General features: G+C 35.5%; 1 protein-coding gene and 1 pseudogene across 1 annotated transcript; both read right to left on the reverse strand.

The window, feature by feature from the left end:
* Positions 1-2,394: 2,394 nt before the first annotated feature.
* LOC114540169 (glucose-6-phosphate isomerase-like) lies at positions 2,395-15,199 on the reverse strand. Its single transcript, XM_028560441.1, has 21 exons — positions 14,862-15,199; positions 13,335-13,425; positions 12,774-12,842; positions 12,402-12,470; positions 11,562-11,637; positions 11,164-11,222; positions 10,380-10,526; positions 9,433-9,504; positions 9,043-9,087; positions 8,636-8,689; positions 8,315-8,375; positions 8,040-8,083; positions 7,285-7,320; positions 6,542-6,625; positions 5,944-5,976; positions 5,459-5,588; positions 5,225-5,301; positions 4,765-4,893; positions 4,536-4,611; positions 3,868-3,934; positions 2,395-2,713 (listed from the first exon to the last, which is right to left on the reverse strand). The coding sequence occupies exons 1-21, from the start codon at positions 14,993-14,995 to the stop codon at positions 2,590-2,592; spliced, it is 1,677 nt and encodes a 558-aa protein (XP_028416242.1). The 5' UTR covers positions 14,996-15,199; the 3' UTR covers positions 2,395-2,589.
* A 1,009-nt stretch (positions 15,200-16,208) lies between these two features.
* On the reverse strand, positions 16,209-24,417 carry LOC114540178 (annotated as a pseudogene).
* Between the last annotated feature and the right edge of the window lie 3,113 nt (positions 24,418-27,530).

The raw sequence follows: 27,530 nt of genomic DNA on the forward strand, positions 1-27,530 counted from the left end.
CGTGGCAAAATTACAGGCATTTAGGGGTAAATTTAGGCAAATCAACCGAAACCGATACCCCAATATATAGTCTGCGTTGCAGGCTAGTCGCTCCTCGTTTCTTTACATCGTGAAAAATGTTCAAGACTCTACGGCACATGCACAGTTGCGACGTATAAGAAAAAATCGGGTGTTCCAGGGGGAAATCTGCGCAAATCTCTTGGAAAAAACCCAAACCGCGGAAAAGCAATGATTCAAAATTTACAGTAACGGTCAAAACTCCTCAATATTTTCGTGAACTTAGCAAAAAGGATGTAGAGCATTAATAAATAAAGCAAGTTAAACTGATTTAAAAACTTTAAATTACTGATCATATACAAAAAGGTACTACACGCATAAATCAAACTACCGCCCGTAAAGTTTACACTATGACTAACTGACTGACTGTTATATCGATGATCCTTTTTGTAACTTGATGGTTCCTTAGCAAACATACATTCCTTTGGTAACCAAAATGGTTACACAAAGGAACACATTGTCCTTTATGTAACTTGGTGTCCTTTATGTAACTTAGGCTGATCCTTTTTGTAACTTGCCATGTTCCTTTTTGTAACATTGGTTCCTTTACGTAGCCTGATACATTCCTTTTTGTAACTTTTGTTCCTTTAAGTAACCTAAGGTGTTCCTTTTTGTAACTTTTTCCTTTAGGTAACTTAATACATTCCTTTTTGTAACCCTGGCCGAATTGTTGCATTATAGCTTAAAGGACTAAAAACTAGGTGAGATTTTGAGTGATGGAAATTAAAACTTGTAGGTATTATCATGAATTATTATCATGTATTAATCAGTATGGCAATTCAGTTCAATTAGAATTATTACCTCAAAGAAAATGCGATGTAATAGTGCAGAATGATGACTGAAGAATTTTTTATCTTGTAAGTTTATTATTTCAGTGCAATTTTTGTTCTATAAAATTTGTTAATATGAAACGTTTTATAAGATGGCATCCCGCGCTCAGGGCAATAAAGTCTATTTAACAATTAGATAACGAGTCCGAGTTGTCTATGAGCGAATAGTCAACGAAGGCGAGTTGTCTAATTGTTTTAGCATGCACCCTGTAGTGGCCTGTACCTAGATATATTAATTTCGAGAAAATAATCGATACACCACAATTACACCAAAAAATAATTTAATTAATTCAATTTTATACGGTCGCGCGAGCGAATTTTCCCCAAACGTTCACCATCACGAATAGACAATGGTTGAGTAGCCAATCAGAATATAGGATTTGTAATAGACAATAGTCGGCCGGGTGTGTACTAAAAACAGTTTGACATTACCAAAAATAAATGCTTAGGTGGTGTGCTTGTGGTGGTTTTGTTTAGCGGGTTAGGAAATGATCAATTTCTAGCAAATCTTGACTGATCTCTGAAAAACGCATTATTTTTTGCTTGTTTTTTTGTTGATATTTTCGCATCAACAACATATTACAAGTTCATATTTATGCATTAGAAATAAACTATTCCTTTGCTTACAGGTTTTTAATAACATCTGATGATCAATTCTGGGGCCTGAGTACGAAGCCAAAAGAAATAGAAATATTTTAATTTATCCCCAAGACAGACTCTGATAGTTTTGTTAAGTCAGTTTAACACTTTTTTGAATCATTCTGGACGAAATGAGAGGAAGATGAGACTTTTTGTTTGATAACAAAAATTATAATAAGGGTTTTGCATATATTTATATTAAGCTATGGAGGAAAATGATCACCCTGTTCTATACACACGCGAATACGAAAAATGAAAAGTGTAAAGATTGTGCACAGAACATGCCATCAAGTCTGAAAAGAGTGGAGATGTGGGTGCGTTACCAGTGGCGTAAATAGAACGATAATTCGGGGGGTGAATATTCATATATCCAGTTCTGCCCTACGGATTCTTTTTGTAATTGCAATAGCTTACAATAGAAATCCGTCGGGCAAAACTGAATATATGAATATTCTCCCCCCCCCAATTATCGTTCTAGTTACGCCCCTGTGTGTTACTCACTGTTTAACTCTAGACTTGAACAATAACGGCATTAGGTAGGTCTTTAGGTCCTATGGCAGCCTCGCCCCGGCGAATGTTTTTGTTTTAACAAGACTGGTCCTATGGATAAATAAAGCCGATTTGTATGATATGATTGTAATAGTAATCGCTGCGTAGGGGTAACAGGAGAACAACTACCCGCGTCAGTGCAGTGTAATGGGTCTATTCAGCGTATATTTGACAAGTATGCAGCATTGTTTTTCGAGAAACAGTGGTAGTTATGAAACAACGATCAATTTTAAAACTGTTGGAGAAGATAGAAAATGAATCAATGTGAGCAAATAGCAAAAGAAAACATAGATGCAACACAAACAAAATACAGTGTAGATAAGATTACTAAAGAAATTTTAATTGTAATAAGTTCGACATAAAGTGATTAGAATAAATTGTAGTCTAACTAGTCTTGTTTTATGATTTATAAATCATAAAACTCGATGTATTACTTAATTTAGCACAGTAAGAACGAGACAGGTTAAATAAAGACAAAGTCAGCAGCAATCTTGACCCAGAATCTACGATTCTACTAGGCAGTCGAATGACTTTTCACAAATTTGATCAAGCCATTTGTTGAGCAATCGTGCATTGTTGCAACATCACTTTCCAGCTCTGGTTGAATGACCTTTGCTAATTGTTTTCCCAGCTCCACGCTATAATAATAACAAACCTTGAGTTATTGGAACGATTTATACTAGTGACGGAGGATCATTCGTATGAGTACGACTATCTAGACGAACTATGTAGATTACTAGGTCAAATTAAACAGAATCGCGCGTTTAGAAAGTGCAAAGAATTGGGAAATGATTTAGTTGGTAAAAAGAGTGCACAAGAGCCGTTTTATGATGCATTTTTCGTTTATCGTCCCCACCCCGTATTTATACTACATGACGGATGATGCGTCAAGAAGAACTACCATTTCAATTTGTCTAAATAGACGAAATATGCAGATAATTCATGTTAACAGGTGATCCGTAATTATAAGTTTCCTTCCTTTTACGCACATGCAGACGAACAAGAACGATCTATCTTTCCCTTGTCCAATTTCGTTGTTCAGTAGGAGTCATGTCCCACTGTCTTCAGTGGTTACCATGGGAAATTGACGAATATTCTTGAAAAAATTTGCAAGAATATACAAAATTTGCATAATGCATTGCGAAAAGTGGCGGGATTTAATTCAGTAACGGTAACTTCGATTTACAAAGTATACATTTTGGCCATTTTGAGTTATGATTTCGGTTAGGTTATTTATTTATTTATTGAAATTCGCCAATTGTAACAATTAATTGACACCACAACAGTGTACAACAATTACAATGGGCCCTTACAAAAAACAGAGTATATTTACCACGAAACGCAGCCATACGATACAACAAGACAGAACGAAACAACGAAACGAAACGAGAAAAAACAAAGCAGAACGAAACAAGATAAAACAGGGAAAACAAAACGTATACAAGATTCAACTTCCACCGACACTGCCACCGTTATAGGTACAATGTAATCTTAAAAATGAAACAACTGCTCGTACTTTGTTTTCTGGAATTAGATTGTGTAACCATTATGATGCTTATTGAAGTAATTTCAATTGCAGTTCTGTCTTGTAGATACATTTGGAAGAAATAGAGCAAAGTTGTCAGGTCGGAGTAGTCATTGTAAGATAGAAATGAAACGTACATGCATTAAAATGATCGCCCTGTGTGCACAATCAACTATCAAGTAAATGCAAATTAACAGAAAATGCTGAAATTCAACCATGAATACAAAGGAATTAGTAAAAAAATAGAACATAAAGCTTAATACATACCCCCACTGGTCAAATGAGTTTATGTCCCATATTTTGCCCTGTACAAATATCTTGTGTTCGTACATAGCTGAAAATCATAAATTAGGGTTAAGAGCTGGAATGTTTAAACCTTACATTGTATCATACTGGTATAACAATTATAAGTTTTCTACAGGGTGTCCCAAAAATATCAAGTCACTCATAACAATGTAATTGTTAGAGTTTAAATGCCTAAGCACTCTGTTGGGACCCACAAGTGTATAACTGTTTGCCATTAGCATTTTTATGCATGATGCAGTAAAATTTGTTTGTACCCCTTTGTCGACTTTGTTGAAAAGCGCATCGCACGTCCGTTGTATGTACTTTGGGTACGCGTATAATTTATCACAATAAACACTGTTGTTCCGCGGTCAGCTGTACCATTTTCTTTCGAAGCAAGAACAAGGCTAATTCAAATTCACAATTTCAAATTTTTCGTATTTAGCATTTTATAAGTTGCATTAAATCCCCATGGGCTAAAATTCGTGACCACGGCATTCAAATTTTAACAATGAGTGATTTCAATAGTTTTCGTTTTTTTTGGGACATCCAGTATAATGAATTGATATTCCTAGGAGTTATTTTAAAACCCAATTATTCGTCGTATTGTACTAGAACACTTACGCAATTACCAGATACCAGCCACATACCTATAAGGGCTCCTAATGAGAGTGGTGTAAGTTTCTGTAGAACAATTGAATTTGTTGGGCGATTACCAGGAAAAACCTGAAGAAAAAAATGCAATTTCTGCGTATAAATCTTTGGAAAGAATCTTTCCTTTTCTACAGCATTGAAAACCCATCTTTTATTTAAATCTCTAAAGTAGTTGATAGTAATAGTAGAAAATTGCTAACAAGCTTCGTTTTAATTCTAGCTCACCTTATGAGGTGTTAAATCTTTAGCATCATTCTTATTCATCCCAGCTGCCTCAAGTTCTTTAGCTACCTCATCTGGTGTCTTTCCTTTCATGAGAGCTTCTGTTTGAGCCAAAAAATTTGACAGTAAAATCTGTAAAAAAGGAGTAAAGGGAAGTGGGGTAGTACATAATAGCATAAATGGCGGTCTTGTGCTTTGTAGGAGTACGTGACTGAGCGTTTAACTATAAGACACGTGTTCTCCAATACAATTTACAAAATAAAGTTTCAAAATGTAAAAAATACGATTGAATTTACGTCATCGTAGTAAAACAGTCTTCCGGTCTTTTGCTGTTTATATCGAAGGTAGCTATTATTGGTGGAATATTCTCGAATATGAGATAGGTAAGTTTGCTGAACGAAAATTATGGCTGGAATGTTTGATCTTGTAAAGTTGACTTTTTGTGAACGCAACTTTGACAAACCTTATGATGTAATCCGTTAGAAATGGGATTGTGAGTTTCAACCATAGCAATAAAATCACACGGAACTACCTTCGTTCCTAAATAAAATTAAAATCCTAGGTTATTTTGCTATGTGAAAGTTAGCGCATTATCACGTGTGCATGAAATAGAGAACCCCAAGCGTCGGGCTTGATGTGAATCAGGCTTTATGCCCGGCGGCAATGAATACGTTTCAATTTGTCGATCATAACAGACCTTGATGAATCAATTGGTAAAAAGCATGCTGTCCGTTAGTGCCAGGTTCTCCCCACACGATTGGTCCTGTTGAATAGTCAACCGTAGTGCCACATGAAGTTGTGGATTTCCCATTCGACTCCATGTCGCCCTTAATATAGGAATTAATACACAAAACAATTAAGAATTAGCAATGGCAAAATACTCCAGTATACTGGAAATTTAGAATGCTCGAACAGAATTATGAAAATATCATTTCAATTTAACCATCGTGCTTCGTATTGTGTTGCATGCTTTTACAATTAGTAATAAACAATTATACAACTAATACAAGAATAATATACGTAAAAAGAATATTATAAGAATAATATTATTTTGCACGTGGTGTACCTACTAGCTTTATGCAAAATTACAAGAATCTTATTAATTATACAAGAGTCAAGCCACAGGCATAGACATCTTGCAATTTGAAGCAGTATTTTAATGAAGCTATTTTTATTTCTCGCCTGCTGGAAGTATGCTGCGAATCGATGTAAATACTAAAAAAAACAGGAACCAATCGTAAGAATTTGCACACTTTGGTCGATTTTTATGAAATCTGTACACGTGCACGTCTATTCGTGTTTACAAGATGTCCCAAAAATAAAATATGTACATAGGCTAAGTATAAAAACTATTTTTAAGCGTTCTGTGGACTATCTTTAATAGTTTGAGAGGGGGGGGGGAGCATTTTTATACATAGAATATAGTTTATTGTCTAGAATAACAGTGGTATTACCAAAAATTGTTTCAACAAAACTCAAGAAGGCAAATTTTATACATGTTTATACCATGCATATTTCATAAGTGCAAGGCGTCCCAAAAAAATACTCTATCGAAATCAGACCTTCCGTTTGAACGTGATTTGTGACTCCTTAGGATTTGATCGATTGAGTTAGTGGCTGAACATTTATAACTTCTTGATCAAAATACATGATAAACAAAATAGTTACGTGTTTAACTCAAAATGGCAAATAACATGCATGCCATACCACGCACGTTCGGAACAAAAGGTCTGGTTATTATAGAGGATCCCGATTTTCAGGCACACTGCATGCAATATACCTGGTCATATGGAAATAAACCATGACTTTGACAGCCAAAGAAATTATTGTACCAGACACCCAGAAGTGCAAGAATAACAGGAATCTAAAAACAAAACAAACAATAATCGTCACTTGCGGTTGATAAAGGTTGATCTAAACCAGTGGTCTACCAAAAGCATGATTATACTTTTTTGTTAAAAACTGTGACAACAATGGGAACGGAATTTGAAGGTTTAAAAATTATTTCAGGTTGGTGGGTGAAAACTCGTTGGGTGTCCTCAACAAAACAGAATTATCATTTGCGCCATTTCATATGACTCCTGCACTGGAAAATTTTAAGTAGTTCTATTATGTTTATGCGGAAATTAAACACGTTCCCGCAATTTTAATTTCAGTTCCTTTCTTTACACTATTAATCGGAAGAACGGAGACAAATCATTCCGGTAATTCTTATCTTGCAAGTCAGTTATCGATAAGAACCTGAAACCTTTACACAAATTTTGACTGTAATGTTAATACTCAATCATTTAATATAAAACTTTGAGTTATTGGCACGATTTGTGCTAGAGACGGATCGACATCCGTCTGGATGAATGATCCGTGTGACAAATAATTCGTCTGAGTATATGAAACAGTTTACGAATGCCAGGATCTTCTGCATTTTTTGTCTTCAAGCGATAAAAGTTATTTACATGCATAGCGTATGCAGATTGGCCTAAGAACACAATGTTTAGATTCTTCAATACTGATAATGTTACATACATTCTTTTCCAAAGGAGCTGAGCGAAAATGGTTATCCTAAAAGAAAAAAGACAACATTGGAAACAGGAATAGCCAGGGCCGTTGCTAGAAGCTTAATTGGGGGGGGGTGTATATTCATATATTCGTCCTATGCCCGACTGATTTCTTTTGTACGCTATTGTACCCCCCCCCCCCCCAAATAAGCGGTCTAGCTACGGCCCTGGAATACTGCGAATAAAGAACAATTCAAGTTCTTCCATATTTTCGATACAAGCCATATCTATTTATTGTTATTCCAGTTAAGCTAATTATAGATCAAAACACAAATACGGCAGGAACTGACAAACACATGCAGTCCTGATGTGAAAGCACAAAAAATGTAGAAAACCTTAAAAAAATTAACATGATATTCATATCTCAAAAAATGGTTTCAAAGGTTGATATTGTGGGTTGATTTTTCCTCAATGATTGTAGAGATGTATAAAATAACATGCTTATATTCACGATTGAAATCTGTGACATGATAGTGCACATAGACATGCGCATTCTGAGCGCTTCCTTTAAGCTATTCATAATCAGGCATTAGCCAGAGATAGGCCACTCATACGATATTTTTTTCAGAAATTTTCAGAAATTCACAAACCTTTTTTTTACGTTGCGTATGAAAATAATAAAGTGATCTTTATACACCACTCATACTTTTCTATCGTACGCAATAGTGTTTTAAAATGGGAATATTGCGACAATTTCGAGCTATTATAAAAGGAAAAACCCACCATAAAATGAGCACCAGCCAACAGTGATTCAAAATTATCCATGCCTGAAAACAAGTTGAAACTTTTACAGAAGAACAAATGGAATAATTCATAAGAATATTATTTTGAAGCATGGAATATGGAAGATAACATTATAAATCATAAAATACTATACAGTATGTTCGTATTATACCCGCATGCCATGATCACACAAATCTTGCACTAAAATTGAACATTAGAACATTTCCAAAATCCAATATTTATCGACACATGCAGAAACTATGAAGTTCACTTACCAATATTTATTGCAATTGACAAGCCAATCGCTGACCATAATGAATAACGGCCACCAACCCACTGGAAAAAAATACAATGCAAAGGTTCAGTATAACAAAAAAAAATAGTAAATGATTTGTGACGTGCAAATGTATCACGGTTGCAGCGGTAATGCAAGGAAAATAACGAATTGAACTAATTTCAAACAAGAAAAACAGCATGAACATTAACACAAACAAACGATGTTCTTTTTTAATCTTTAGATCTTTAAAAATCCTGTTATCACAACAATAGTAAGTTCATGCTCTTGTCTTGGTAGAAAATGTAAGAATATAACTTACATCCCAAAAAGTGAACATATTTTTCTCGTCAATTCCAAAGTCTTTCACTTTTGCCTGTAAATATTAAAGATGACCAACAATGAGAATAAGCATTTTAGTCATTCTCTCGATGACAAAAAAAAACATGTGCAGTTGAAATCAAATTAGCTTTTGGTGGTAGAAACTAGAACATAATATTATGCAATTGTGATTAAAAGATAACAGCTGTGTTGCGATCTAGAACATGAAGCCATGCAATGATGTTTTTATATCTCAGCAACTCGAGTCAGGTTGAAATAGATAAAATGTACTTCCGTACTTAGTTGCTGAAATTGGCTCATATATAGTATTCAAATCATGAATATATAATACATAATGGATAATAGATCACTGTAACATGCTCCCATATAGGTAATACTTTAACATACCGCATTCGTTGACAAGGCTACAAAATGCTTAGCCACAGCTGATTTCTAAAAGAAGTTGAAAATTAAACATTTTTAAAATTCTAATGGTTGTAATAGCATTTCATAATATCAATATCACAAAGCAAATTACTATGGCTGATGGGTATAGACCCATCTATTGAGAAGAATTTTTTATATTTAATCCTGGCAATTTTTTCACGAAATGAAAAATGCTGAACCTATTGTTAATGGGCCAAGATTCAAATCTGCAAGTGAAACAAAGTTCGACGTCGGAGACGGCCGGGTCTTAATTTGACCTTGTAAAATTTTCAGGCGATAAATTATTTAATTCCTTATTCCCTAATAGTCAGGCACACTTTTAGGGCAAATATAAGAGCCTGCTCTACTAACATCTCCAGCAGTATCCAACAGCCATTTTCTTGCAGACGTTGCATTTGTGATGGTCTCAATGGTCGTGAAAGTCTAAAACGAAATATAGAAAGCAGATTTTATATAGGTTATAAGAGCAATCAGCTGATCTGGAAAAAAAATGAAGCAATCAGAAGCCCGATCCTTGACACAAGTGAATTATCATTTACTGCATTTAATAACGCACTGGAAAATTCTTTGAAAATAATTATGCTTATAAATGCATGTTTGCTTTCCATCCAAGTGTACATTGGAATTAAAATAAAATGATCCACTCATTCAAAATTCTCGTTCCAGGATTTAGAAGCTTCCCTTCTACGATAACGAACTTTAAGGCCAATGTTTTCCACTTCAATCGTATAATAAATAATTCTATTTGTCTCTAATATTATTTTAAATACAAAAATTATATATATATATATATATATACGCTACGCTTCGTTACGATACGGTTGAAGTGGAAAACAGATGCCGTAAATGTACGACACGGGGCCGAAGAGATACTCTCGCCTATCCTAGAGTTTCGTAACACGTTTTTTATATACTTCAATCGGTAATCATAGCAAAACAAGAGTTGGTAATTTCTTGACATTTGCCTATTTCTTAGTATCAAATGAATGCCGGTATAACAACTGCCTAAAATAGACAAAACACTTTTCGACGTTTCGACCAGAGGGCCTTGGTCACGAGAGTTAGTATGAAGAAACAAGCGACCGGCAGTTTCTTCATATTAACTCTTCTGACGAAGGCCCTCAGGTCGAAACGCCGAGAAGTGTTTTGTCTATGTTACGCAGTTGTTATACGACATTTGATGCTAAGTTGTTTGAAGGCGCACGTTGCTCCCTGGTAATATTTGCCTATTTCTATTGTATTCGGCTTATTGCAAATAGCTACTCAACTTCATCGGGATAAAAATCTCATACTAATACCTTCGAGGCCACAATAAACAGTGTTGTTGCAGGATTAAGTTTTTCCAAGGTTGTTGCCAAATGCGTGCCATCAATATTTGATACGAAATGAACAGAAGGTCCACCTTTAGAATACGGTTTTAATGCTTCGGTAACCATAAATGGACCCTACAATAACGATAAGTAAACTTAACAAATTATTTATAAGTTATCAAAAGTTACGCATGCAAAAGTTGCCGTATATTCCAGGTCAGTTGGAGATGGAGCATTTTTTAAGATTATCTTTTATAAGCTGTGCATTGCAAAGTGGACAATACCGAAACGACTTGGGCGTGTCTCCAACAACATTAAATCAAATTATCCGACTGGAATTTCGTTTGCACTCTTATGAAACGAATGACGACTACCAACGACGGATGAAATTCAGTCAGCGGCTATATAGAATCAAAATCGGCTTTTTTAAATGGCATCGTTTAAACAAAGACCCGTCAAAAATTATTGTCCACATGCATGGGAAGCCGTCTTAGATGTTTGAATATCAACGTATCATCGATCACACGCAATAAAAACAGACAGTTTGGACCAGTCTAAGAGACGGCAACATCATCGGACAGAACTTGGACAGAACTTGTGATAATTATAGGTTATTATTAATGAGTGTTTTGGGCATTCAAAAATACTTTAATTCCTACGATTGAAAGAGCTATCATCTAAGTTTTTCTCTTCGGATCAGATTTTTGTCAAGAAAAATTCTCGAAAAGCATATTTTTTGATACCTTGGAGGGAAAAAGTTAGAATACATTACCAAGTCAGATCCTCCAATACCAATGTTAACAACATCCGTAATTTTTTGCCCACTGAAACCTTAAATGAATGGAAAAATTTATGAACGAGACACAAGATGAGACTTTATACAGTCTTTACAAAGAGTTCATGTAATCTGTAAGACATTGCATGTTTTCGTATATGTACAGCATATTTGTCAGAAAATGCTTTTTCTGCTTTCAAATGAATTCCGAAATTGTAAATTTGTCATTTAGAAGCTCTTTTTAAAAAGAGTAATTTGAATAATCTCCAATCGTATAAAATAAAATAATATCAGATAATCATATTGACGATTTCCGTTGATGTCGGGTCATATTCCATTCATCAACAGTCGAAATTTCATAAAATTTGAATAGAGTCAACTTCATCAAACCTCACCTTTCCAATCCCCACTACGAACAGCATGACAAAACTTTCTCATTTGTTCCAAAACAGAGTTGACATCATCCATTACCTTAAACAGTTCAACAAATTTAGACCTTTAAATCTAAAGTTTGAACGTGCATTCAGCAGTGCAGGCAAAAGCCTGAGACTAAGGAGGATGCCCACAGTTTTCCCATTGCGACTCATAAGATCAGATGAAATCTTCAGCAGTCGTGAAGGAAATTGCGTTTTCCGGGGAAACCTGCAACTACGCAACGCAATTCTGCGCGTATTCATATATTCATGTTTACATACCGCAGAAAAATAGCCTTGAAAAGAGATCAAAACGCACCACCCTACCCAAATGAGGCTTCTAACTACGACCCTGATACTAATTATGTATGATCAACGCCCAATTTTCGTGTTGCTTTCATTATTAAAGAGAGGGTGTCGAAAACATCAAAGACGCGCAGATTATTATTTAATGGAAATTATCAGTATAATATTATCCCGTAAGCAGCGAGATAATAATAAGGGGGTTGTTGTAGACGAGATCAGCCCTGTTGCAGGGGTGGATCCAGCACTAGTGCACTTGTAATGCAAATTATTGCACTCGTATTTTAGAGAGTTTCATGCAAGAGAACTGCATTCAATTAAATCATTATTTACATCAGCCTAACGCGGAAAATGTTATTTCACCATTTTATTTTTAACGAAATACTGTATTTCAATTAAAAATACCGGTTTATCATTTTGGCCTCTTAAAGGAAGGCTCTCATAATGTATAAAAGCGGTATATTCAAATTTCGTTTAAGAGGTGATAACGTGAATGAATATTCGAAGTTCTATACCTACATTTTTTCCATCAACAAGAATGGGTGTGTTGGAACGATTACGAAGAGCCACGTGAAGAACTGCTCGTTTCTACATATTAGATCATAAAAAATAGATTAAATCTATTGATATACAAAAAAATACTTTGGAGTGTTTTGTGTTACGGGATGTAGCCATTATAGAGGTTTTGATCCATTTAAAAAAGGGCGACTTTTTGTCACGTTGAAGATTATATAATCTTTGTAACATTATAATCTTCAACCTGTCACAGTGCATATCGGTATTTATAAATTAAGAAGCTTGACACTTTTTTAAAAATTACTTTTGGGTATTTTTAAAAGGTTTACGTTTTTGAAAATGATGTAGCTATATGATATGGTTATATATCGTTACCTCAGTAAAATTTATTTTTTCACCAGAAAATAACCTTTCCCGAGCAGCCAGAACATTTCTACTTCCAGCCTGAAATTTGAAATTTATAGTGAAATTACAGCAATATATACTAGGTTACGTGCAAGGTAGGGATTGCTGCGAGCATTTTATTGGGTCCAAGTGAATTGTTATATGAAATGTTAGTAAACTAAACCGTTTTAACTAATAGGAATAGCAGGTTTAAAACACGTAAAGTGAACCTCTATTGAGCGTTAACTCGCTGGGACTGCACATGAATTAATACCTGTTAGCGAGAACACTGTCAATGACGTCAATATATGTAGGTCAATATATGCTATATCAAGGAGTGAACGCTGTGTTGCGAGTTGCCGCTAGTACTTGAAGTCTTTAGGAGCAGCTAGTTTTAAAAATGTTTTAACATACGAATCACAACAGGAGTATGAACAATAATAGTAATATTAGGTAGAATTTTGCGCGCGTAGCGACATTTAAATTTCCCCGCAACAAAGTTGAAAGTATTGTACTTTTTGAAAAGGGAAATTGAATATACACAAATCTTACCAGCTCAAACAAAAGTTTCATTGTTTCCTCTGTAATTATGTTTTTCGAGTAATCCAAGAGTATTTCCCCGTCAGAGGTAGCCACTGACAAACTAAAAAACATTAATTTTATAAAAACTGTAACATTATACATGTTGTGATGAAATGCAATAATAAAACCAAAAATGTCTTTTCAGCTTGAATTTGAATATTGAGGGGGGCTTACTACAAAATCTAACCTGATTTAAGGGATTATGTAAACAGGCTCTTAACTATATAAATGCCTAACCAGTGGTGTAACATTTATCAGAGTGATCAGCAGAGCCTAAGTAAATTATATGGGAGGGGGGATATTCATATATTTGATCAGCATTATTAGTTTTTGGGATATTCATATATTTGATCAGCATTATCAGTTTCTTTTGAAATTGATTGTTTTTACGCTCTGCTAACAATGTTCAGTAAAAATATTCTTTTCAAATCCATAACGAATACCATTGTTATTAAGGTGTTTTGAATTTAAAATTAAGCTGTGTAATTTATTCTGTGCACCCCTAGATCCGCCACTGCTTTTTTGTTTGTTGGAATGTTTGTGAACTAAGCTAACAAGGTAGCCTGGGCACTGGTTATTCAAATCAACTTTAAACTGGTGGCTAATTATCATCTCAGTTCATTGCGGACAATTAACACATCAGTAAACAGCTTTTAGAATAACCATTATACCAGAATAACCATATTCTATGTTTTGAAATTAACCCATTTAATCAATGAATCCAGTTTGACATTTTGCAAAACTCACAGGTGGCAAGATAGGTTTGGGGGTCATAGTCAAAAGTTTGATTGGGTTGTTAGCTTTGTGGAACCAATCAAAAATCATGTGACATGTTTGTCATCATTATGAGAAAGGTCTATTGTAATTAAATAGCTAGCAAATGCACACCATAAAAACTGTAAAGAATTTTGCTAATGAATTGTAGCGTGACAGAATATTATTGATAGTCAGATAAATGATGGGTATGTGGATTAAGATAAAGTCAGTATATATTTTCAAATAATATATATTTATAAAGAAGGACATCCTGTTTGTATGCACTTGACTAAGGAAAAGGTAATTTGTCTGAAATCCATCTCTGTATAATAATTAGCAAACAGGTTAATCAGCACAATTGAATTATTTGGTTTGTTCTATATATGTTCTAATATATTGTGATAATTTTCAAATGGTTACTTAATTGTTGTCCATGTATTGACTCCATTCCCCGTGCATATACACTTGGGTAAAAAGGAGGTGTATTGCCCAAATGATACTAGTTTAGCTCAGCTCTGCTTGAAACAACTGTAAATCGATTACAATCGCCATAAAAGTTCAATTCTAAATTTCTGCAGGGATTATTATGCTGAATGAAAGCATAGTCAACTGGCAGGTATCGATTTTAAAAAATAAATTTCATAATACATACCATACGGAAGGTAGTTATATAACTTTAATAGCACGAAGAGTGTGTTTATTTGGAACATTTAAAGGTCAGTCTGTTTAGTTCATACAAACCTAAATTTGTCAAAACGTTTCGAATCATCTTCGAACAGCTTTCTCATGTGAATCTTTGATCCAACTGCGTCATAGTGTTCTTGCAAAGCTTTAAAAGTTGGATCGTCTCTCAATCTCCTTCCACTATCGTCCATGTTTGACAATTATGTTTGACATGTTATATAACCGAAGTTAATTAATCAATTCATAGTCACTGATTGAAATTGAAAGGAAATCAAGCATGATCCACTCAGAATGCTTGTGACAAAAAATTACCAAAATGACCCAAAAATTACCCTAAACTATGGCAGCTAATGGTAGCTAATGGTGTTTCTGGGTAGCTGTCAGCTGTACCGTCGTACGACTAGGAACCGAGAAACACCAGTAAACAAAACCCTTCCTCATCAAACATGCAATATTGAATATTCAGCCCTGCCCACACGACGCCGGAAGAATTTAAAAACGTTAGAATACTTTTACGGTGACGGCCTGACTGACGGGTTCCGTACAAACGTATTCGGCGTTTCCGTCCAACTGAAAACGAAAGAACTTGAAAACGACGATTGAGTGGATACGTGTGGACGGCTTTGCCGGATAATTTGAAAACGATGTGAAAACGATGACATAACGTATTAAATCGTTTCCATAGGCTGGTTGTTTTCAAATATAGGATGAATAGGCAGAGTTTTGCGCGCGGGATGAAATTATTTGTTACCTGTGCGTTCTCCGAAAAGCAAAGAAAAATTCCGCTCTGCGCATCCCATGTTCTATAAACGCTAAAAGGCATAATACTTCTCGAACCGAGTAATTTTCAAAACTAATATATACCAATGCCTTTTCGGCAAGGCATTTTCTACATGGAGATGAAATGGAAAATTGTGAAAAAACACAATAATTATATATATATTTACATTTTAACAAATTACAATTTGAAACATTTACAATTTACTATAGTCTCTCTCTCTTCTCTCTCTGCGCACAGATATGACCAAGTTGTTGCGGAAACAACTATAAACGTTAAAACCTGAGATATAAGTTTTCATCCTTATCGTATGATTTAATGGCAGAAACAACTACTCAGCATTCCATAGAAACTTGGAACAAAATGGTCTTCGTCTTTTAGAGCCTTATATAAACCATGTTGCAGCGTGTATCGATTGGAGTGAAAAATTGTGACGTTTTTGATAAAAAAAATACAGCAAATCTTACATTTGACTGCAGAGGGTTGCCTAACGCAGCAGAATGAGGGCTCCAATTTACAACACAACTTTCACACTGAAACTGAAGCGTCGACGCCTTCATCCATCCATAACCAGTCGGGCTTTGCACACAAGTAAATTTGTGGGGATGACGATTTTGGAAAAAGCATCATTAATTCATTTCCTGTGATTACCAGTAATAGTCGCCAGAGTATTGATAAGCACTGAATGGATACGCTTTCTGATTGTCCCTGTAGTGTAAAGCCTTGAAGCATTTTCACAAAACAAACTTGGGTCTTCCGACATTAATAGATCATCTCGCGTTAGCCACCTTGGAAGAATAATCATGCACAAGGGAATTAAAAATAAATCTTTATGACATTGATAAAGCCACCGTCCTCTAAATTCCAGGAGGCGAGTAGCTTTTTAGCGGAGACAGAAACAATCATACAAATCTAACGGTAACGCCACTTCTAATACTAAAGGCAGGTGTAATGGGTTGAGGTGAACCCAAAAGCTGGGAACAACCTCTTATGTGAGCCACTAAGCCTCGCGAGACACGTGACTGTAGTACCTACGGTATAACAATGAAAATTACCTGGCGCTGTATATTGAACAAATCATACATCTTTGTCTCTTTGGTCGTGGACGAAATATGTGAAATGGATAGTTACAAACATCTTGTGGATCATCCGCATGTAACATTCTAACGAAACAACGAAAAATAAGACATACGTATTATCAAGTCCAGCTTGCAGAACCAGCTCAGCAAAATTCAAAATCCAAAGAAGTTTACGTAATATGCAAGACACGTACATCAGCACGTGGATGATTGTTACGACAGTAATTTTACCATAACTAGAATGCCGATATAGCTATGCAAGTGACGTAACACACGGTTATTACAGTCAGGAACTACAGCTCAAAGACAGTAATTTTTGAAAATACGGATTCCGTATAACGGTGAAAACATACGATGAGAAAATGAAATGTACATATTGTTGAAATTTAGAAGATCAGCATACGTTGCAAAACGTACTAACAGTAGTGTGCCACTTGAAGCCCGGTATTCATTTAGTCGTAATTCTCGTGAACAAATCATTTTCACCGATGAGGAATAGTCAGGATGTAAATTTGTCTTTGTTTCTGTATTCAAATCGGTCATTGCTTACTGCACACACATAGAAATATTCTCAATCACATCAGCCACCTTGACATGTTCACAATACTCACGACTGATCGAATCCATGCAGGTATTAATAGTTAGCAACTAATATTTGCCTGGAATATTTACCTTAAATCACGAAACAATAGCAAATGCTCACAATCACCCTGGTGCACAAAAACATAGGGATAGCCAAGTTTAATTGTTAAATCCTCAAACTTTGTCTCTTCCATTTTCTTGCTTGAACAAACACCGTATCGAGGTAGCTCGCCATTGTGTTTTTTGTTAGTCCAATCCATTATGAGTCTGGAAAGAAGTGAAAAAGCAACATTTAAGTTCACGTATTTTGGCCGGAAAACGTAGAAAAACATCAAACCCTTTTGGTGTACCTCCAAGGGCGTAACTAGAACGATAATTTGGGGGGGGGGGTGTTTATTCTACCCGCGACGGCCGGGTTTCTATTGTAAGCATTGCACTTAGAAAAGACATCCGTCGGGCAGAACGAAATGTATATGAATAATCACCCCTCCCCTAATCATCGATCTAAATACGCCCCTGCGTACCACTCAAAGTCCTTCAGCTTCATTGTTTACATTATATAGTAGACTAAGGGCTGTTTTCCACTGTCGTGTTTCTTGCACGTACGTACACGCACGCGTAAAAGCTTAAACCTTCTAAGTTGTTGTATAATTAATCTCATGCCAGAAAAAAAACGTATCAAATCATGAACAGAATCCAATCCTATGCATTTGTTCAATCGTTGATTCCATAAGGCTTTACGTTCGTATAGAAATACGCACAAAAACGCGACAGTGGAAAACAGCCGTAAATCTTGAACAGCATTTAGTGTCAACAACAAGCAACAAGAGTTTTTTTTAAAATAATGGAGCTATATTATAGTCACAAATGTCAACGCCATTACCACTGAAATGAATACTATGAATAAAGAACAATACTAAAGTGACCTTTTTTCTCTGCATATACGCCTAGAAATCTCTTTCAACAATTTTGTTTTCAGATTATGTAGTACCGTGTAAACATAGCTAATTTTCTGCTTTCCAGCTTTGCAAAATATTTTAAAATGTTAAAACCGTTACTGGTGCATGTTGCGAGATGATATAAGGTTTTGAACACATAGTACGCGACATAAAAATGAAACACCATGCAATGATAATGGGCTGATCCGTATCTTTTTTGGCGTTTCATCGCCTTCTTAATTATAACCTTGCATATAGTCAATATTATAGATTTTCACTTCAAATCATCGCCTATCCAAACCCAAGAATTTGTACCCAGGAAACCTTTCCAATCACTCTGTCCCAGATACATGTAACAACTTTACTATCACAAAAATCAATAACCATCTCTTTGCATGCATTCTTTCCTCTTACACTTACTTAATAATAAAACGAGAGGTATTCTTCGATACTTCATGCATGCTTGAAGAATGCAAATTTAAATCAAGTCCATGATCCTGACGAGATAGAGTGTTTTGACTTCGGTTGAAATATGCTAAAGCCCATAACAGTTGACTTTGAAACAAAATTGACAACTTACTTGCTATAATCTCGACATAAATCGCTTCTTGTGTCATTGTAGAAAACACTCTCAATGAATATAAAAGCAGACGGGCAAATATCCTACAAAATTGAGACTACATTATTGTTACTTCCTGTAACGGTAATTTAACATACAGATCAACTTTGCCTTAATTGTTGAGCAATTCTTACTGGGCATTGCATTAAACAGGCCAACGGTTAAGCCTCCATGTTAAAGTAATGAAAGGTAAATAATTTTATGGCAACCCAACGTTTAGGAACCAGTCTTCGTTTTCGCAATTTAACAAACCTGTTGCCTAACATAACAGTATTTTTCTTCTTGCACGAGAGTGAATACCATACCTTGCCTGTAGCGATTCTTGCAAAATCGGGATTCTCGCTGTGCTCCCCGACAACAATAGAATCCGCGGGACAATATATTTTGTCACGTAAATCAGTTAATGTCTAAAACGGATAAACATGTCCCGCATTAGGCTGGCATTATATGTATCTTGTACGTGTTACGTGCAAAAACAGCGCATATCAACATATAGAGTACATGGGTTCTATGCAAACGTCACTGCCGTTTTCTTTCAATGAAATACGAATAAGGCGCACGTACGACCAGGCGAGCTGTGTGCATGTTACTTATATTAATTAAAATTCTTGAATTGATTATGAACAGATTTTATGAAGCATTAATAAATGTTCGCCTTCTTTCATATCTCTCTACTATTTGACAGAGGTACTATTGCATGAAGCAGTACTCAAAACTGGGGTTGAGGCTACGTTCGCACAGGATCGACCAGGTGAATTAAGGACCGTGCTCAAATTTGTCCGGTCTCCTCGCGTGAACACGTAGAACCGGTAAAATATTCATTCGTTTCCATCGTGTGAACACCTGAACCGGACGAATTAGAACACGTTTGCAAATTTGTCCAGTTCCTATAACACGGATGGGAATACAGCTGAGGAAAACTACTTCTTTATTGCTTGCAATTGGCGAGCCAATCTTGTCGACTATGCAAGTTTGGAGGCAAGAAGATGGTAAAAAGGTTCTTAAATCGTTTTAGCATTTTATTTCTGCTATGTAGCTAAATATATTTTCGTGATCAACGACTGAAAAAATCATGAATCTTTGAAAAGAATTTAATGTTGATGATTTGTCAAGTGGGTGCGACCGCGTATATACAATACAAGGTGTATCAAGAATTTTCAACTGAACTTTGTCCTTAAAGGTCTGTTGACACGATCCAATGTTGTCGGATCCGATTCACTTCTGATGGATGTTTTATAGTCAGTTGACTTGCAATGTATACAGTCAGCAAATCAACTAAAACCAATGCAGTACTGTTTTATCAATAACAAACCACATTCCATACGTCAGAAGTGAATTGGATCCGACATATTGGATCGTGTGAACGGACCTTAAATCAATATCGTGTAACTTTCCGCACGTACTGTACAATATGCATGAAAACAATGCAAATTACTTTTTAGCAATAGCTATGTCCTACCTGTCTTCCAAGTACCAAAAATTCTTGAACTTTTCGTAACTATATTAAGACGGAGAAAAAATTATGCATACATATAAATATGAAATACTTTACAATTCTTGGAATAGTATTGATTAATTACCTTCACGGGATGATATAGTGCTACAGAGAGGACAACTTCTGGTCCATCTATTTTATGACCGGTGACAGCTGCTTTCGCCTTTTGCTAGAACAAACAGAGCAAGCTAAATAAGTTCTTCTATGTTTTGAATTGGAATATATCTTTGCCCCGAATTGCTAGACTGTTTATCAAATTGAAATTATTGAAAGTCGCTATTCGGTTAACAAATTTTAAGATTGATAGACGTTAGCTTTATGACTAATAAGTTTAAACCCAAATCAAAGAATGTTTATATACCTACCAGCTGTTCTGAAAGGATGATATAATTCTTCTGTTTGAATGATGCTCTGCGACAACTCCTGGATTCAGGTAACACGCTGTGAAATACAGGAAAAGTGCTAAATGAGATCAGGTTTTCAAATACATTATTAATAAACATGCACAATTACGCTAAAATTACGTTTTCAAATGCATTATTAACACAATTACGCTAAAAGAGATACTCTTGATCGAGTCTTGATAGGCCTTTAGCAGGGATGACTAGAACGATGATGATTGGGGGTGGGGAGGGTGTTTATTCATATATTTGGTTCTTCCGGACGAATTTCTTTTGCGAGTGCAAAAGCTTAAAAATCTGTCGAGTACAACTGAATACAGACTATACACCCCCCCCCCAATTGTCGTTCTAGTTACGGTCCTCGCCTTGAGCCAGGCAGAATGGCACTATATTCATGGGACTAAAATGAGAAATTAAAGCAAAGTGGGGAGGAAATCACGGAGTAAAATTCTACCTGGGCATGTTAGGACCCGTCCACACGATGCCGGAAGAATTTGAAAACGCAAGAATATTCTTACGGTTACGCGTACCGTCCACACGTAACCGGGCGTTTTCACCAGATGAAACGGAAAAAACGCTCTCCAGAGTGGAAGAATTTGAAAACGACGGCTGAGCGGATACGTGTGGACAGCTTTGCCGGATAAATTTGAAAACGATGACGTCACGTATCAAGTTGTTTCCATATTAATGTTCGACTTTATAATTATTGCTATATTAGCCTCAAGTAAGTCTTATTTAGGTTATTTTCATGGTGAGTAAAACCTTCGCCAATTCTTTTGGCATGAAACATGTCCAAAATGTCGGAGTATGGTTATACACAATTTCTTATTCACGACATGCATTTAATAGATATATACTCAAGAACAATATTTATGAGTTCGGGCTTGTCGTTTGTCGAAACAAAGACCTCATTCTTGTTTTTTACTTTGGATTTGGTAGATTTTCGCTAATTTGAATTCGAATGATTCGACATCCCACCTGTGACACGCGGGTGGAAAACATGCAGGTGTATTGCGGGATCAAATAACTTAGCGTTTTCGGATCGTTTTTGTTGGATCTTAAACAAGCGAGTTTAGATGCACGAAATCTACGACGTGGACGTGACATAAAAACTGCCACTAGTGTTAGGAAACCAGTATTAATTTGTTTTACCTAAGGCTCTGACTTAATTTCTTTATCAAAAAGAGTTTATAATTTTCATCCCTGTTGGGAAACTGTAAAAATTACAGCAGTATTAATTCACGTCCGCGTCGTAGATTTGTTGAATCTTTAAGGCCGTTTGTGTTTACGTGTGGACGCGGATAAATATTTTAACGGATAAATATTTTTGCGTATTCAAATTCTTCCGGCATCGTCTGGACAGGGCCTTGTTCTGCCTAGCTTTTTTAGGTTTCCAATAAACTCACATGAAACAAATTATTTTTATCATGCACCTACATAGAAAAGTCACGCTTTCCGAAAGTCGAGCAATTTCCCAAGTGCAGTATCACGCAATCCTGCACAGAAAACCATTTAGTATTTTCTCTATAAAATAACTACAATGAAATTAACGACGGTCAAATTTTCCGCGCAAATTAAGCGGCATTGTAAACTTTCCGTGCAGGATTAATTGTCTCATACTGCACGCCTACGAACCAATCAAATTGCGTGTTTCATTGTAGTTATTATATAAAGTCTCATACTTAAATCTCAAAATCGCCATTTTACAGCCGCTAGATGTTTTTGATGGGCTTCCAAAAGATTGCAGAGTACATAATTAGAAGGAAATTTGAACTTGTTTTAACTTATTCAATAGAATTTTAATTAAGAACAAAAGAGAAAGCACAAATGTGAACCAGTCAATAGTTTTTCCTGTTATAATTTCATTCTACAATCATGTGACAACAAGATAATGAAACAACATAATATTGACATATATTATGTTTACTTACTTTAGAGTGGCTAGATTTGTTTCGGAGAGATATATTGTCTTACTTGTGGCATCCATCCCATCTATATCCACATCTTCACACTATTTGAAAAAGGAACAGAATTTAGTCATATAGTGAACAAATTTTTCTCAGTACTCATGCATTAATCTAAAGTATTATTAGGCATGAAATCATAACCATGGAGCCACTGTGCTAGTATATGGAAATTTAGTCAGGGTTTTATAAACAAATGTTATATTAGATCACACAGTGACTATGCATGTATTATTTCACAAATAGATAATGTTGAACCATTGTCTAGCTCTTCAGTTATAGATACATGGTATGGCATCATTTATGATAAGAACAAAATAGTTGCCACAAAATAGTAGCTGCCGGGGCGAGCCGAAAAAGTTCCCAAGTTAAACAGGCAAACAGTTTGTTTTTGTTTTCCCCAATACTTGGGAAATTAAACAGGTAAACACTTCGTTTTTGTTTTCCCCAACACTTGGAAAATTGTTAAAGTCAAAATTTTTGCAATCTATATAGGACTGAAGAAATGCTATTGGCTAGCTAGCTAGCTTAAGACAAGTGCTAAAATGTGATTGCCTAACAAAATAAACAAGCGATCACTGATCAAATTCATTAAAATTTTCTGAAGTCACTCTGTGCATCTGTCCTCTTATATGTCATGGTTCTTGACCAATGAAATTGCTTAAATTCTAAATGTTATTATATAAACAACTATTATACATGGGAGAAGCATACGGATTTGAGCAATCATATGCTTTCCTTCACCATTAAAATTTACGCAAGACCTGCTGTATTTCCTTATTAAACATATCATATTTTTATATTCTTTTTCCATTGTTTTTATCCTGTGGATGTAAACACTTTTATCCATCCTGAATTTTAGCAGGGCTTCAAGCTCTTGTTACACTCTATAATGTGTAAGGCTGATAGAACACTTTATCTAACAATCAGAATGATTTTATTATGAGGTAACTGCTCACACTGACAACCATGTTTCACGTGCATGTATGTGAAATATTAAGGGACTCAAAGAATTGGATATGAATCAGTTGAATCTATGTATAATGTATAATTACCTTAAGATTACTTGGACTTTGTAGATCGAAACATACAAAAAAGACAATTAAAATATTAAGAATTAAATCTACTACAATATAACATATACACTGCATTGTTTTAATTTAGTAAGCTCATGGTCTAATATATGTCATAGGCTGGTCATTGCAAGGCATGATTTTCAGTATGGATGAGTTAGTGTGTATATATAAGTGTATATATGTGTATATAAAAGTTTAGAGTAATCTTGGCATGATTATACTGCATGTTTTTTTTGTTATTATCATTGATCAACTTGTCAATGCCTTAAAATTTTTCTGGGGTTGTTGATTGTAATCAAATTGATTCATTGATATAGTATTACATCTCACATATTATGCTTATAAAATGGATTATTTAACGCACACAGTTATTGTTCCACGTATTTATTAAAATATCTAAAGGTCGAAAACTCTATTCGATGGATAGCGCTATGACACTATCCACCTTTCGTACAACCGGTCTCTGCAGTTTTTGGTCAAATATAAAGGCAACATAAAAAATCTTTATAAATACTTCAATTTACCTACAAACATCTTCAACTTCTTGTAAGGTGTCCTGGGTTATATTGTCCAAAAGTTTTGATCGATCTCTAACATTTTCTTCAAGACTAATATCCTTAACATCAAGTGTTGAGGTCATTTCTTTTTTGAAATCCTTTATATTTACCAGCGAAGAGAACTTAAAAAACGCCATGTTGAATTTAGGACTTGAGGAAGTGAGGTACTTCATGTATGCCTCTTACGAAGTCCTGAAAATGACGCCCAGACAAAGACATGGACCATGAAGACTTCATGATCAGATTTCTGAGAAACGCCTTGGGCTTGGTGTGTGACAATGTACTTTCAAAATACGTCTTGATATAACAGTAACAACAGATATGATGCAATTCGCGATGACACGTCTTCAACTCTTTTTTAACGAAACGTAAAACGACTTTGAGGTATTGAAATGAGTAAATGACATATCCCTGGCAGTAGCAAAACATCGCATAGAATCGTACAAATATGGACACGTTAGCATCGTCAGCTCAATGAAACACCAAAAACAAACAGAAAATATAACCTCGAAAAACGGGAGAGGGGTTTGTGAAAACCTCATTTTGACTGGCTTGTGCAAGCAATGATTTCTTGAAAATCAGGAATTTTGATTATATGGAATGAAGGTTTAGGTTTTGGTTTCCAAAATATGGGAAATTCAGTAATATTTTTGGCGGCTCAACTTATAGCTTGCGCGATGTTAATGCTCGAATAATTATGTAAGAATGATTGCTTGCAATAACTCAGTTGTTCGTATTTTTTCCTTTGAAATTATCTAAATAAAGTCTAACATTTGTGCCACTCCACCAGAAAACCTGGCCGAGATTGAAGCGAGAGTTCAACAGGGGATGGATATTCTGAAACAGAACCGGCCAATGGTTCTTTCTGCCGTTTTTAACATGATAAAGCCAAAGAGAGCGCAAGAAGCACAAGACTTTTTGTGGATATAGAAACGGGGGACTGAAGTTAACTTTTGTAAATCCTGCTCTTATCATAGGCAGCCCAATGGCGACTCGCGTGTTCAGGCAATGTAGGCATTATATAGTATATATATATCCTATATATAGTATATATATAGGATATATATATACTATATAATGCCTACATTGCCTGAACACGCGAGTCGCCATTGGGCTGCCTATGCTCTTATTTGGCTTTGTACTCTAGCGTGTTGCTGTAAAAAATTAATGCAAACATCTGAACCTCGGAATGTAATGTTTCCCTGTTGCTAAAGCCTAGCAGTTCATACGTCCCATTCTCTTTCCATTTGCTCCACTTTATTTATTTTAAAGCTTCAGTTAATCGAAAATGCTTGATCAGACAATTATACCATGAAATCTAAGCCATATTTAAACATTTCATGAGGCATAGACACATAGACAAACAGTCCCAGCTTTGTACATCATTTACTCTACTCTGGGAAAAAGTAACCAATAGATACAGAGATGGAACTAGGTGACAAAAAGTACTTAAAAACATGGCGGGTCTTTGTACCGGCTTTTTTTAGTACGCACACCAGTTCCAGACTCTGTGTTATAATTCTCTCTGCCATGCGCGCGCAAATTATTTTGAAATTACGAATGCGAAAAGACCGTTAATTAAGAATAAACGTCCGAATGTATTCGTGACGGCAGACGAACGTATTGAAATACGGAAAGCAGGGCGCTTATATATATAAGCGCCCTGACGGAAAGCGTTGGAAATATACAAAACAAATCGAAGTCGAACGACGGAAATGTTTCGAAGGGAAAGGTATAAGTGCTTAATTAAATTCTGATTCATTGACTAATCTTTAATTTGCAAATTAACCTGATCTTCTGGCGAGATTTCCGAGAGGCCAAACGAGGTTTAAAATTGGTTTGACTTCTCTGGGACCGGTTGTTCAAAAGCTGGTTAACCTGTGATTAAATGTATTTTGATGACTAATATTCTTATGTTCTTATTATATAATATTCTTATTCAAAACTGTAAGAAATTATTCGTGTGTACATGTTTCCTCCCCTTAGTCATCCATTATGAATCGAAGTTAATCTATAGGATTAAGAAGTTATACCATGCACCTAACTAGGTTAAGCCAGCTGGGTTAAAATTTTTATAAATTTCAGGCACTTTAAGATTGACGTTTATGGCGAACCGCTAACCGCAAACTAAAGTTCGTATTCGTCATTTACTAATTCGATGTTGAAAAACCTTGGCCATGAAAACTGAAGCATGAAATGTGAACTTAGCCGTCGAAAACGTGCACGCCGGTTTACTTTCAAATGCGTTTTATAATAAACATACTTGCAGGTTCGGTGAGTCGTTATTTACGCACCGAAGTAGGCTGAAACTTTCAGCCTCCCGAAATGCGTAAACCCGAGACTCACCGCACCTGCAAGTATGTTTATTTTTTATGTCATGCCATTTCGGGAAAAAGTGCTAAAAAACGTACGCAATGGTTTGCCTGGTGGGTTCAAGTTTGAACGAACCTGTTCTTAGCCAACAAGAACACAGCTTTTACACTAGGTATGCGATAATAATGTCTTCCTCTTTCGGTTACCGGTATCAATCTTAAGCTCTCCTATAACTGAGGGTTAACGCTAGCCCCGAGCACAAACTAAAGATCATATATTCTTCCTCTGTGCCTTGGGTTCAATTTAATAACCTGCTTTTGAACAAAAAATAACCGCCTCCGGATCTTAGGTTTTGCACTGGTGGCAAAATAATGTGTATTTACCTAGATATTGAATGGAAATGTGATGAATTTGAACGTTGTTGAAATGAGAAAGAGAATTCCGAGATTGGTAAGAAATATAGTTATGTTATTTCAAAATAGTTGTTTACTGGAAGCTGGCTTAACTGCAATTACCAATGTATTTAAATTTGCATAAAATATTCACAGCTCGCCCATTTGAACCTCGTGTCTCTACGAAAATGGACTGTAGCGGTAAGCTATGATGTATATATTTCTTAAAACAAAAAATGGAGTGTCTGTGAAGAAAAAAGGCCTATAGCCTATTATGAGAACACAAAAATCAATTTAAAAAACATCTTGCCGGAATAGGTGAATTACTTTTTAAAATTAAAACGGGGCCGAATATTCAGCTCGGAAAGCTATGAAAGCCGCGATAACACCTAGGCCTAGCTAAAAAGTCTTCATTGTAAACAACCTCTTACCGAAGTTTACTAGATCGAATCATTGTGTATATTCAGTGATTCAGGAGTCTGATCCTGCTTAGGTGTTTTCCAATCGAATCGGCATCAATAATATTTTCTGT

This window comes from Dendronephthya gigantea, unplaced genomic scaffold (assembly GCF_004324835.1).
Source record: "Dendronephthya gigantea isolate DGI-Jeju-01 unplaced genomic scaffold, DenGig_1.0 000223F, whole genome shotgun sequence".
Classification (NCBI taxonomy): Eukaryota; Metazoa; Cnidaria; class Anthozoa; order Malacalcyonacea; family Nephtheidae; genus Dendronephthya; species Dendronephthya gigantea.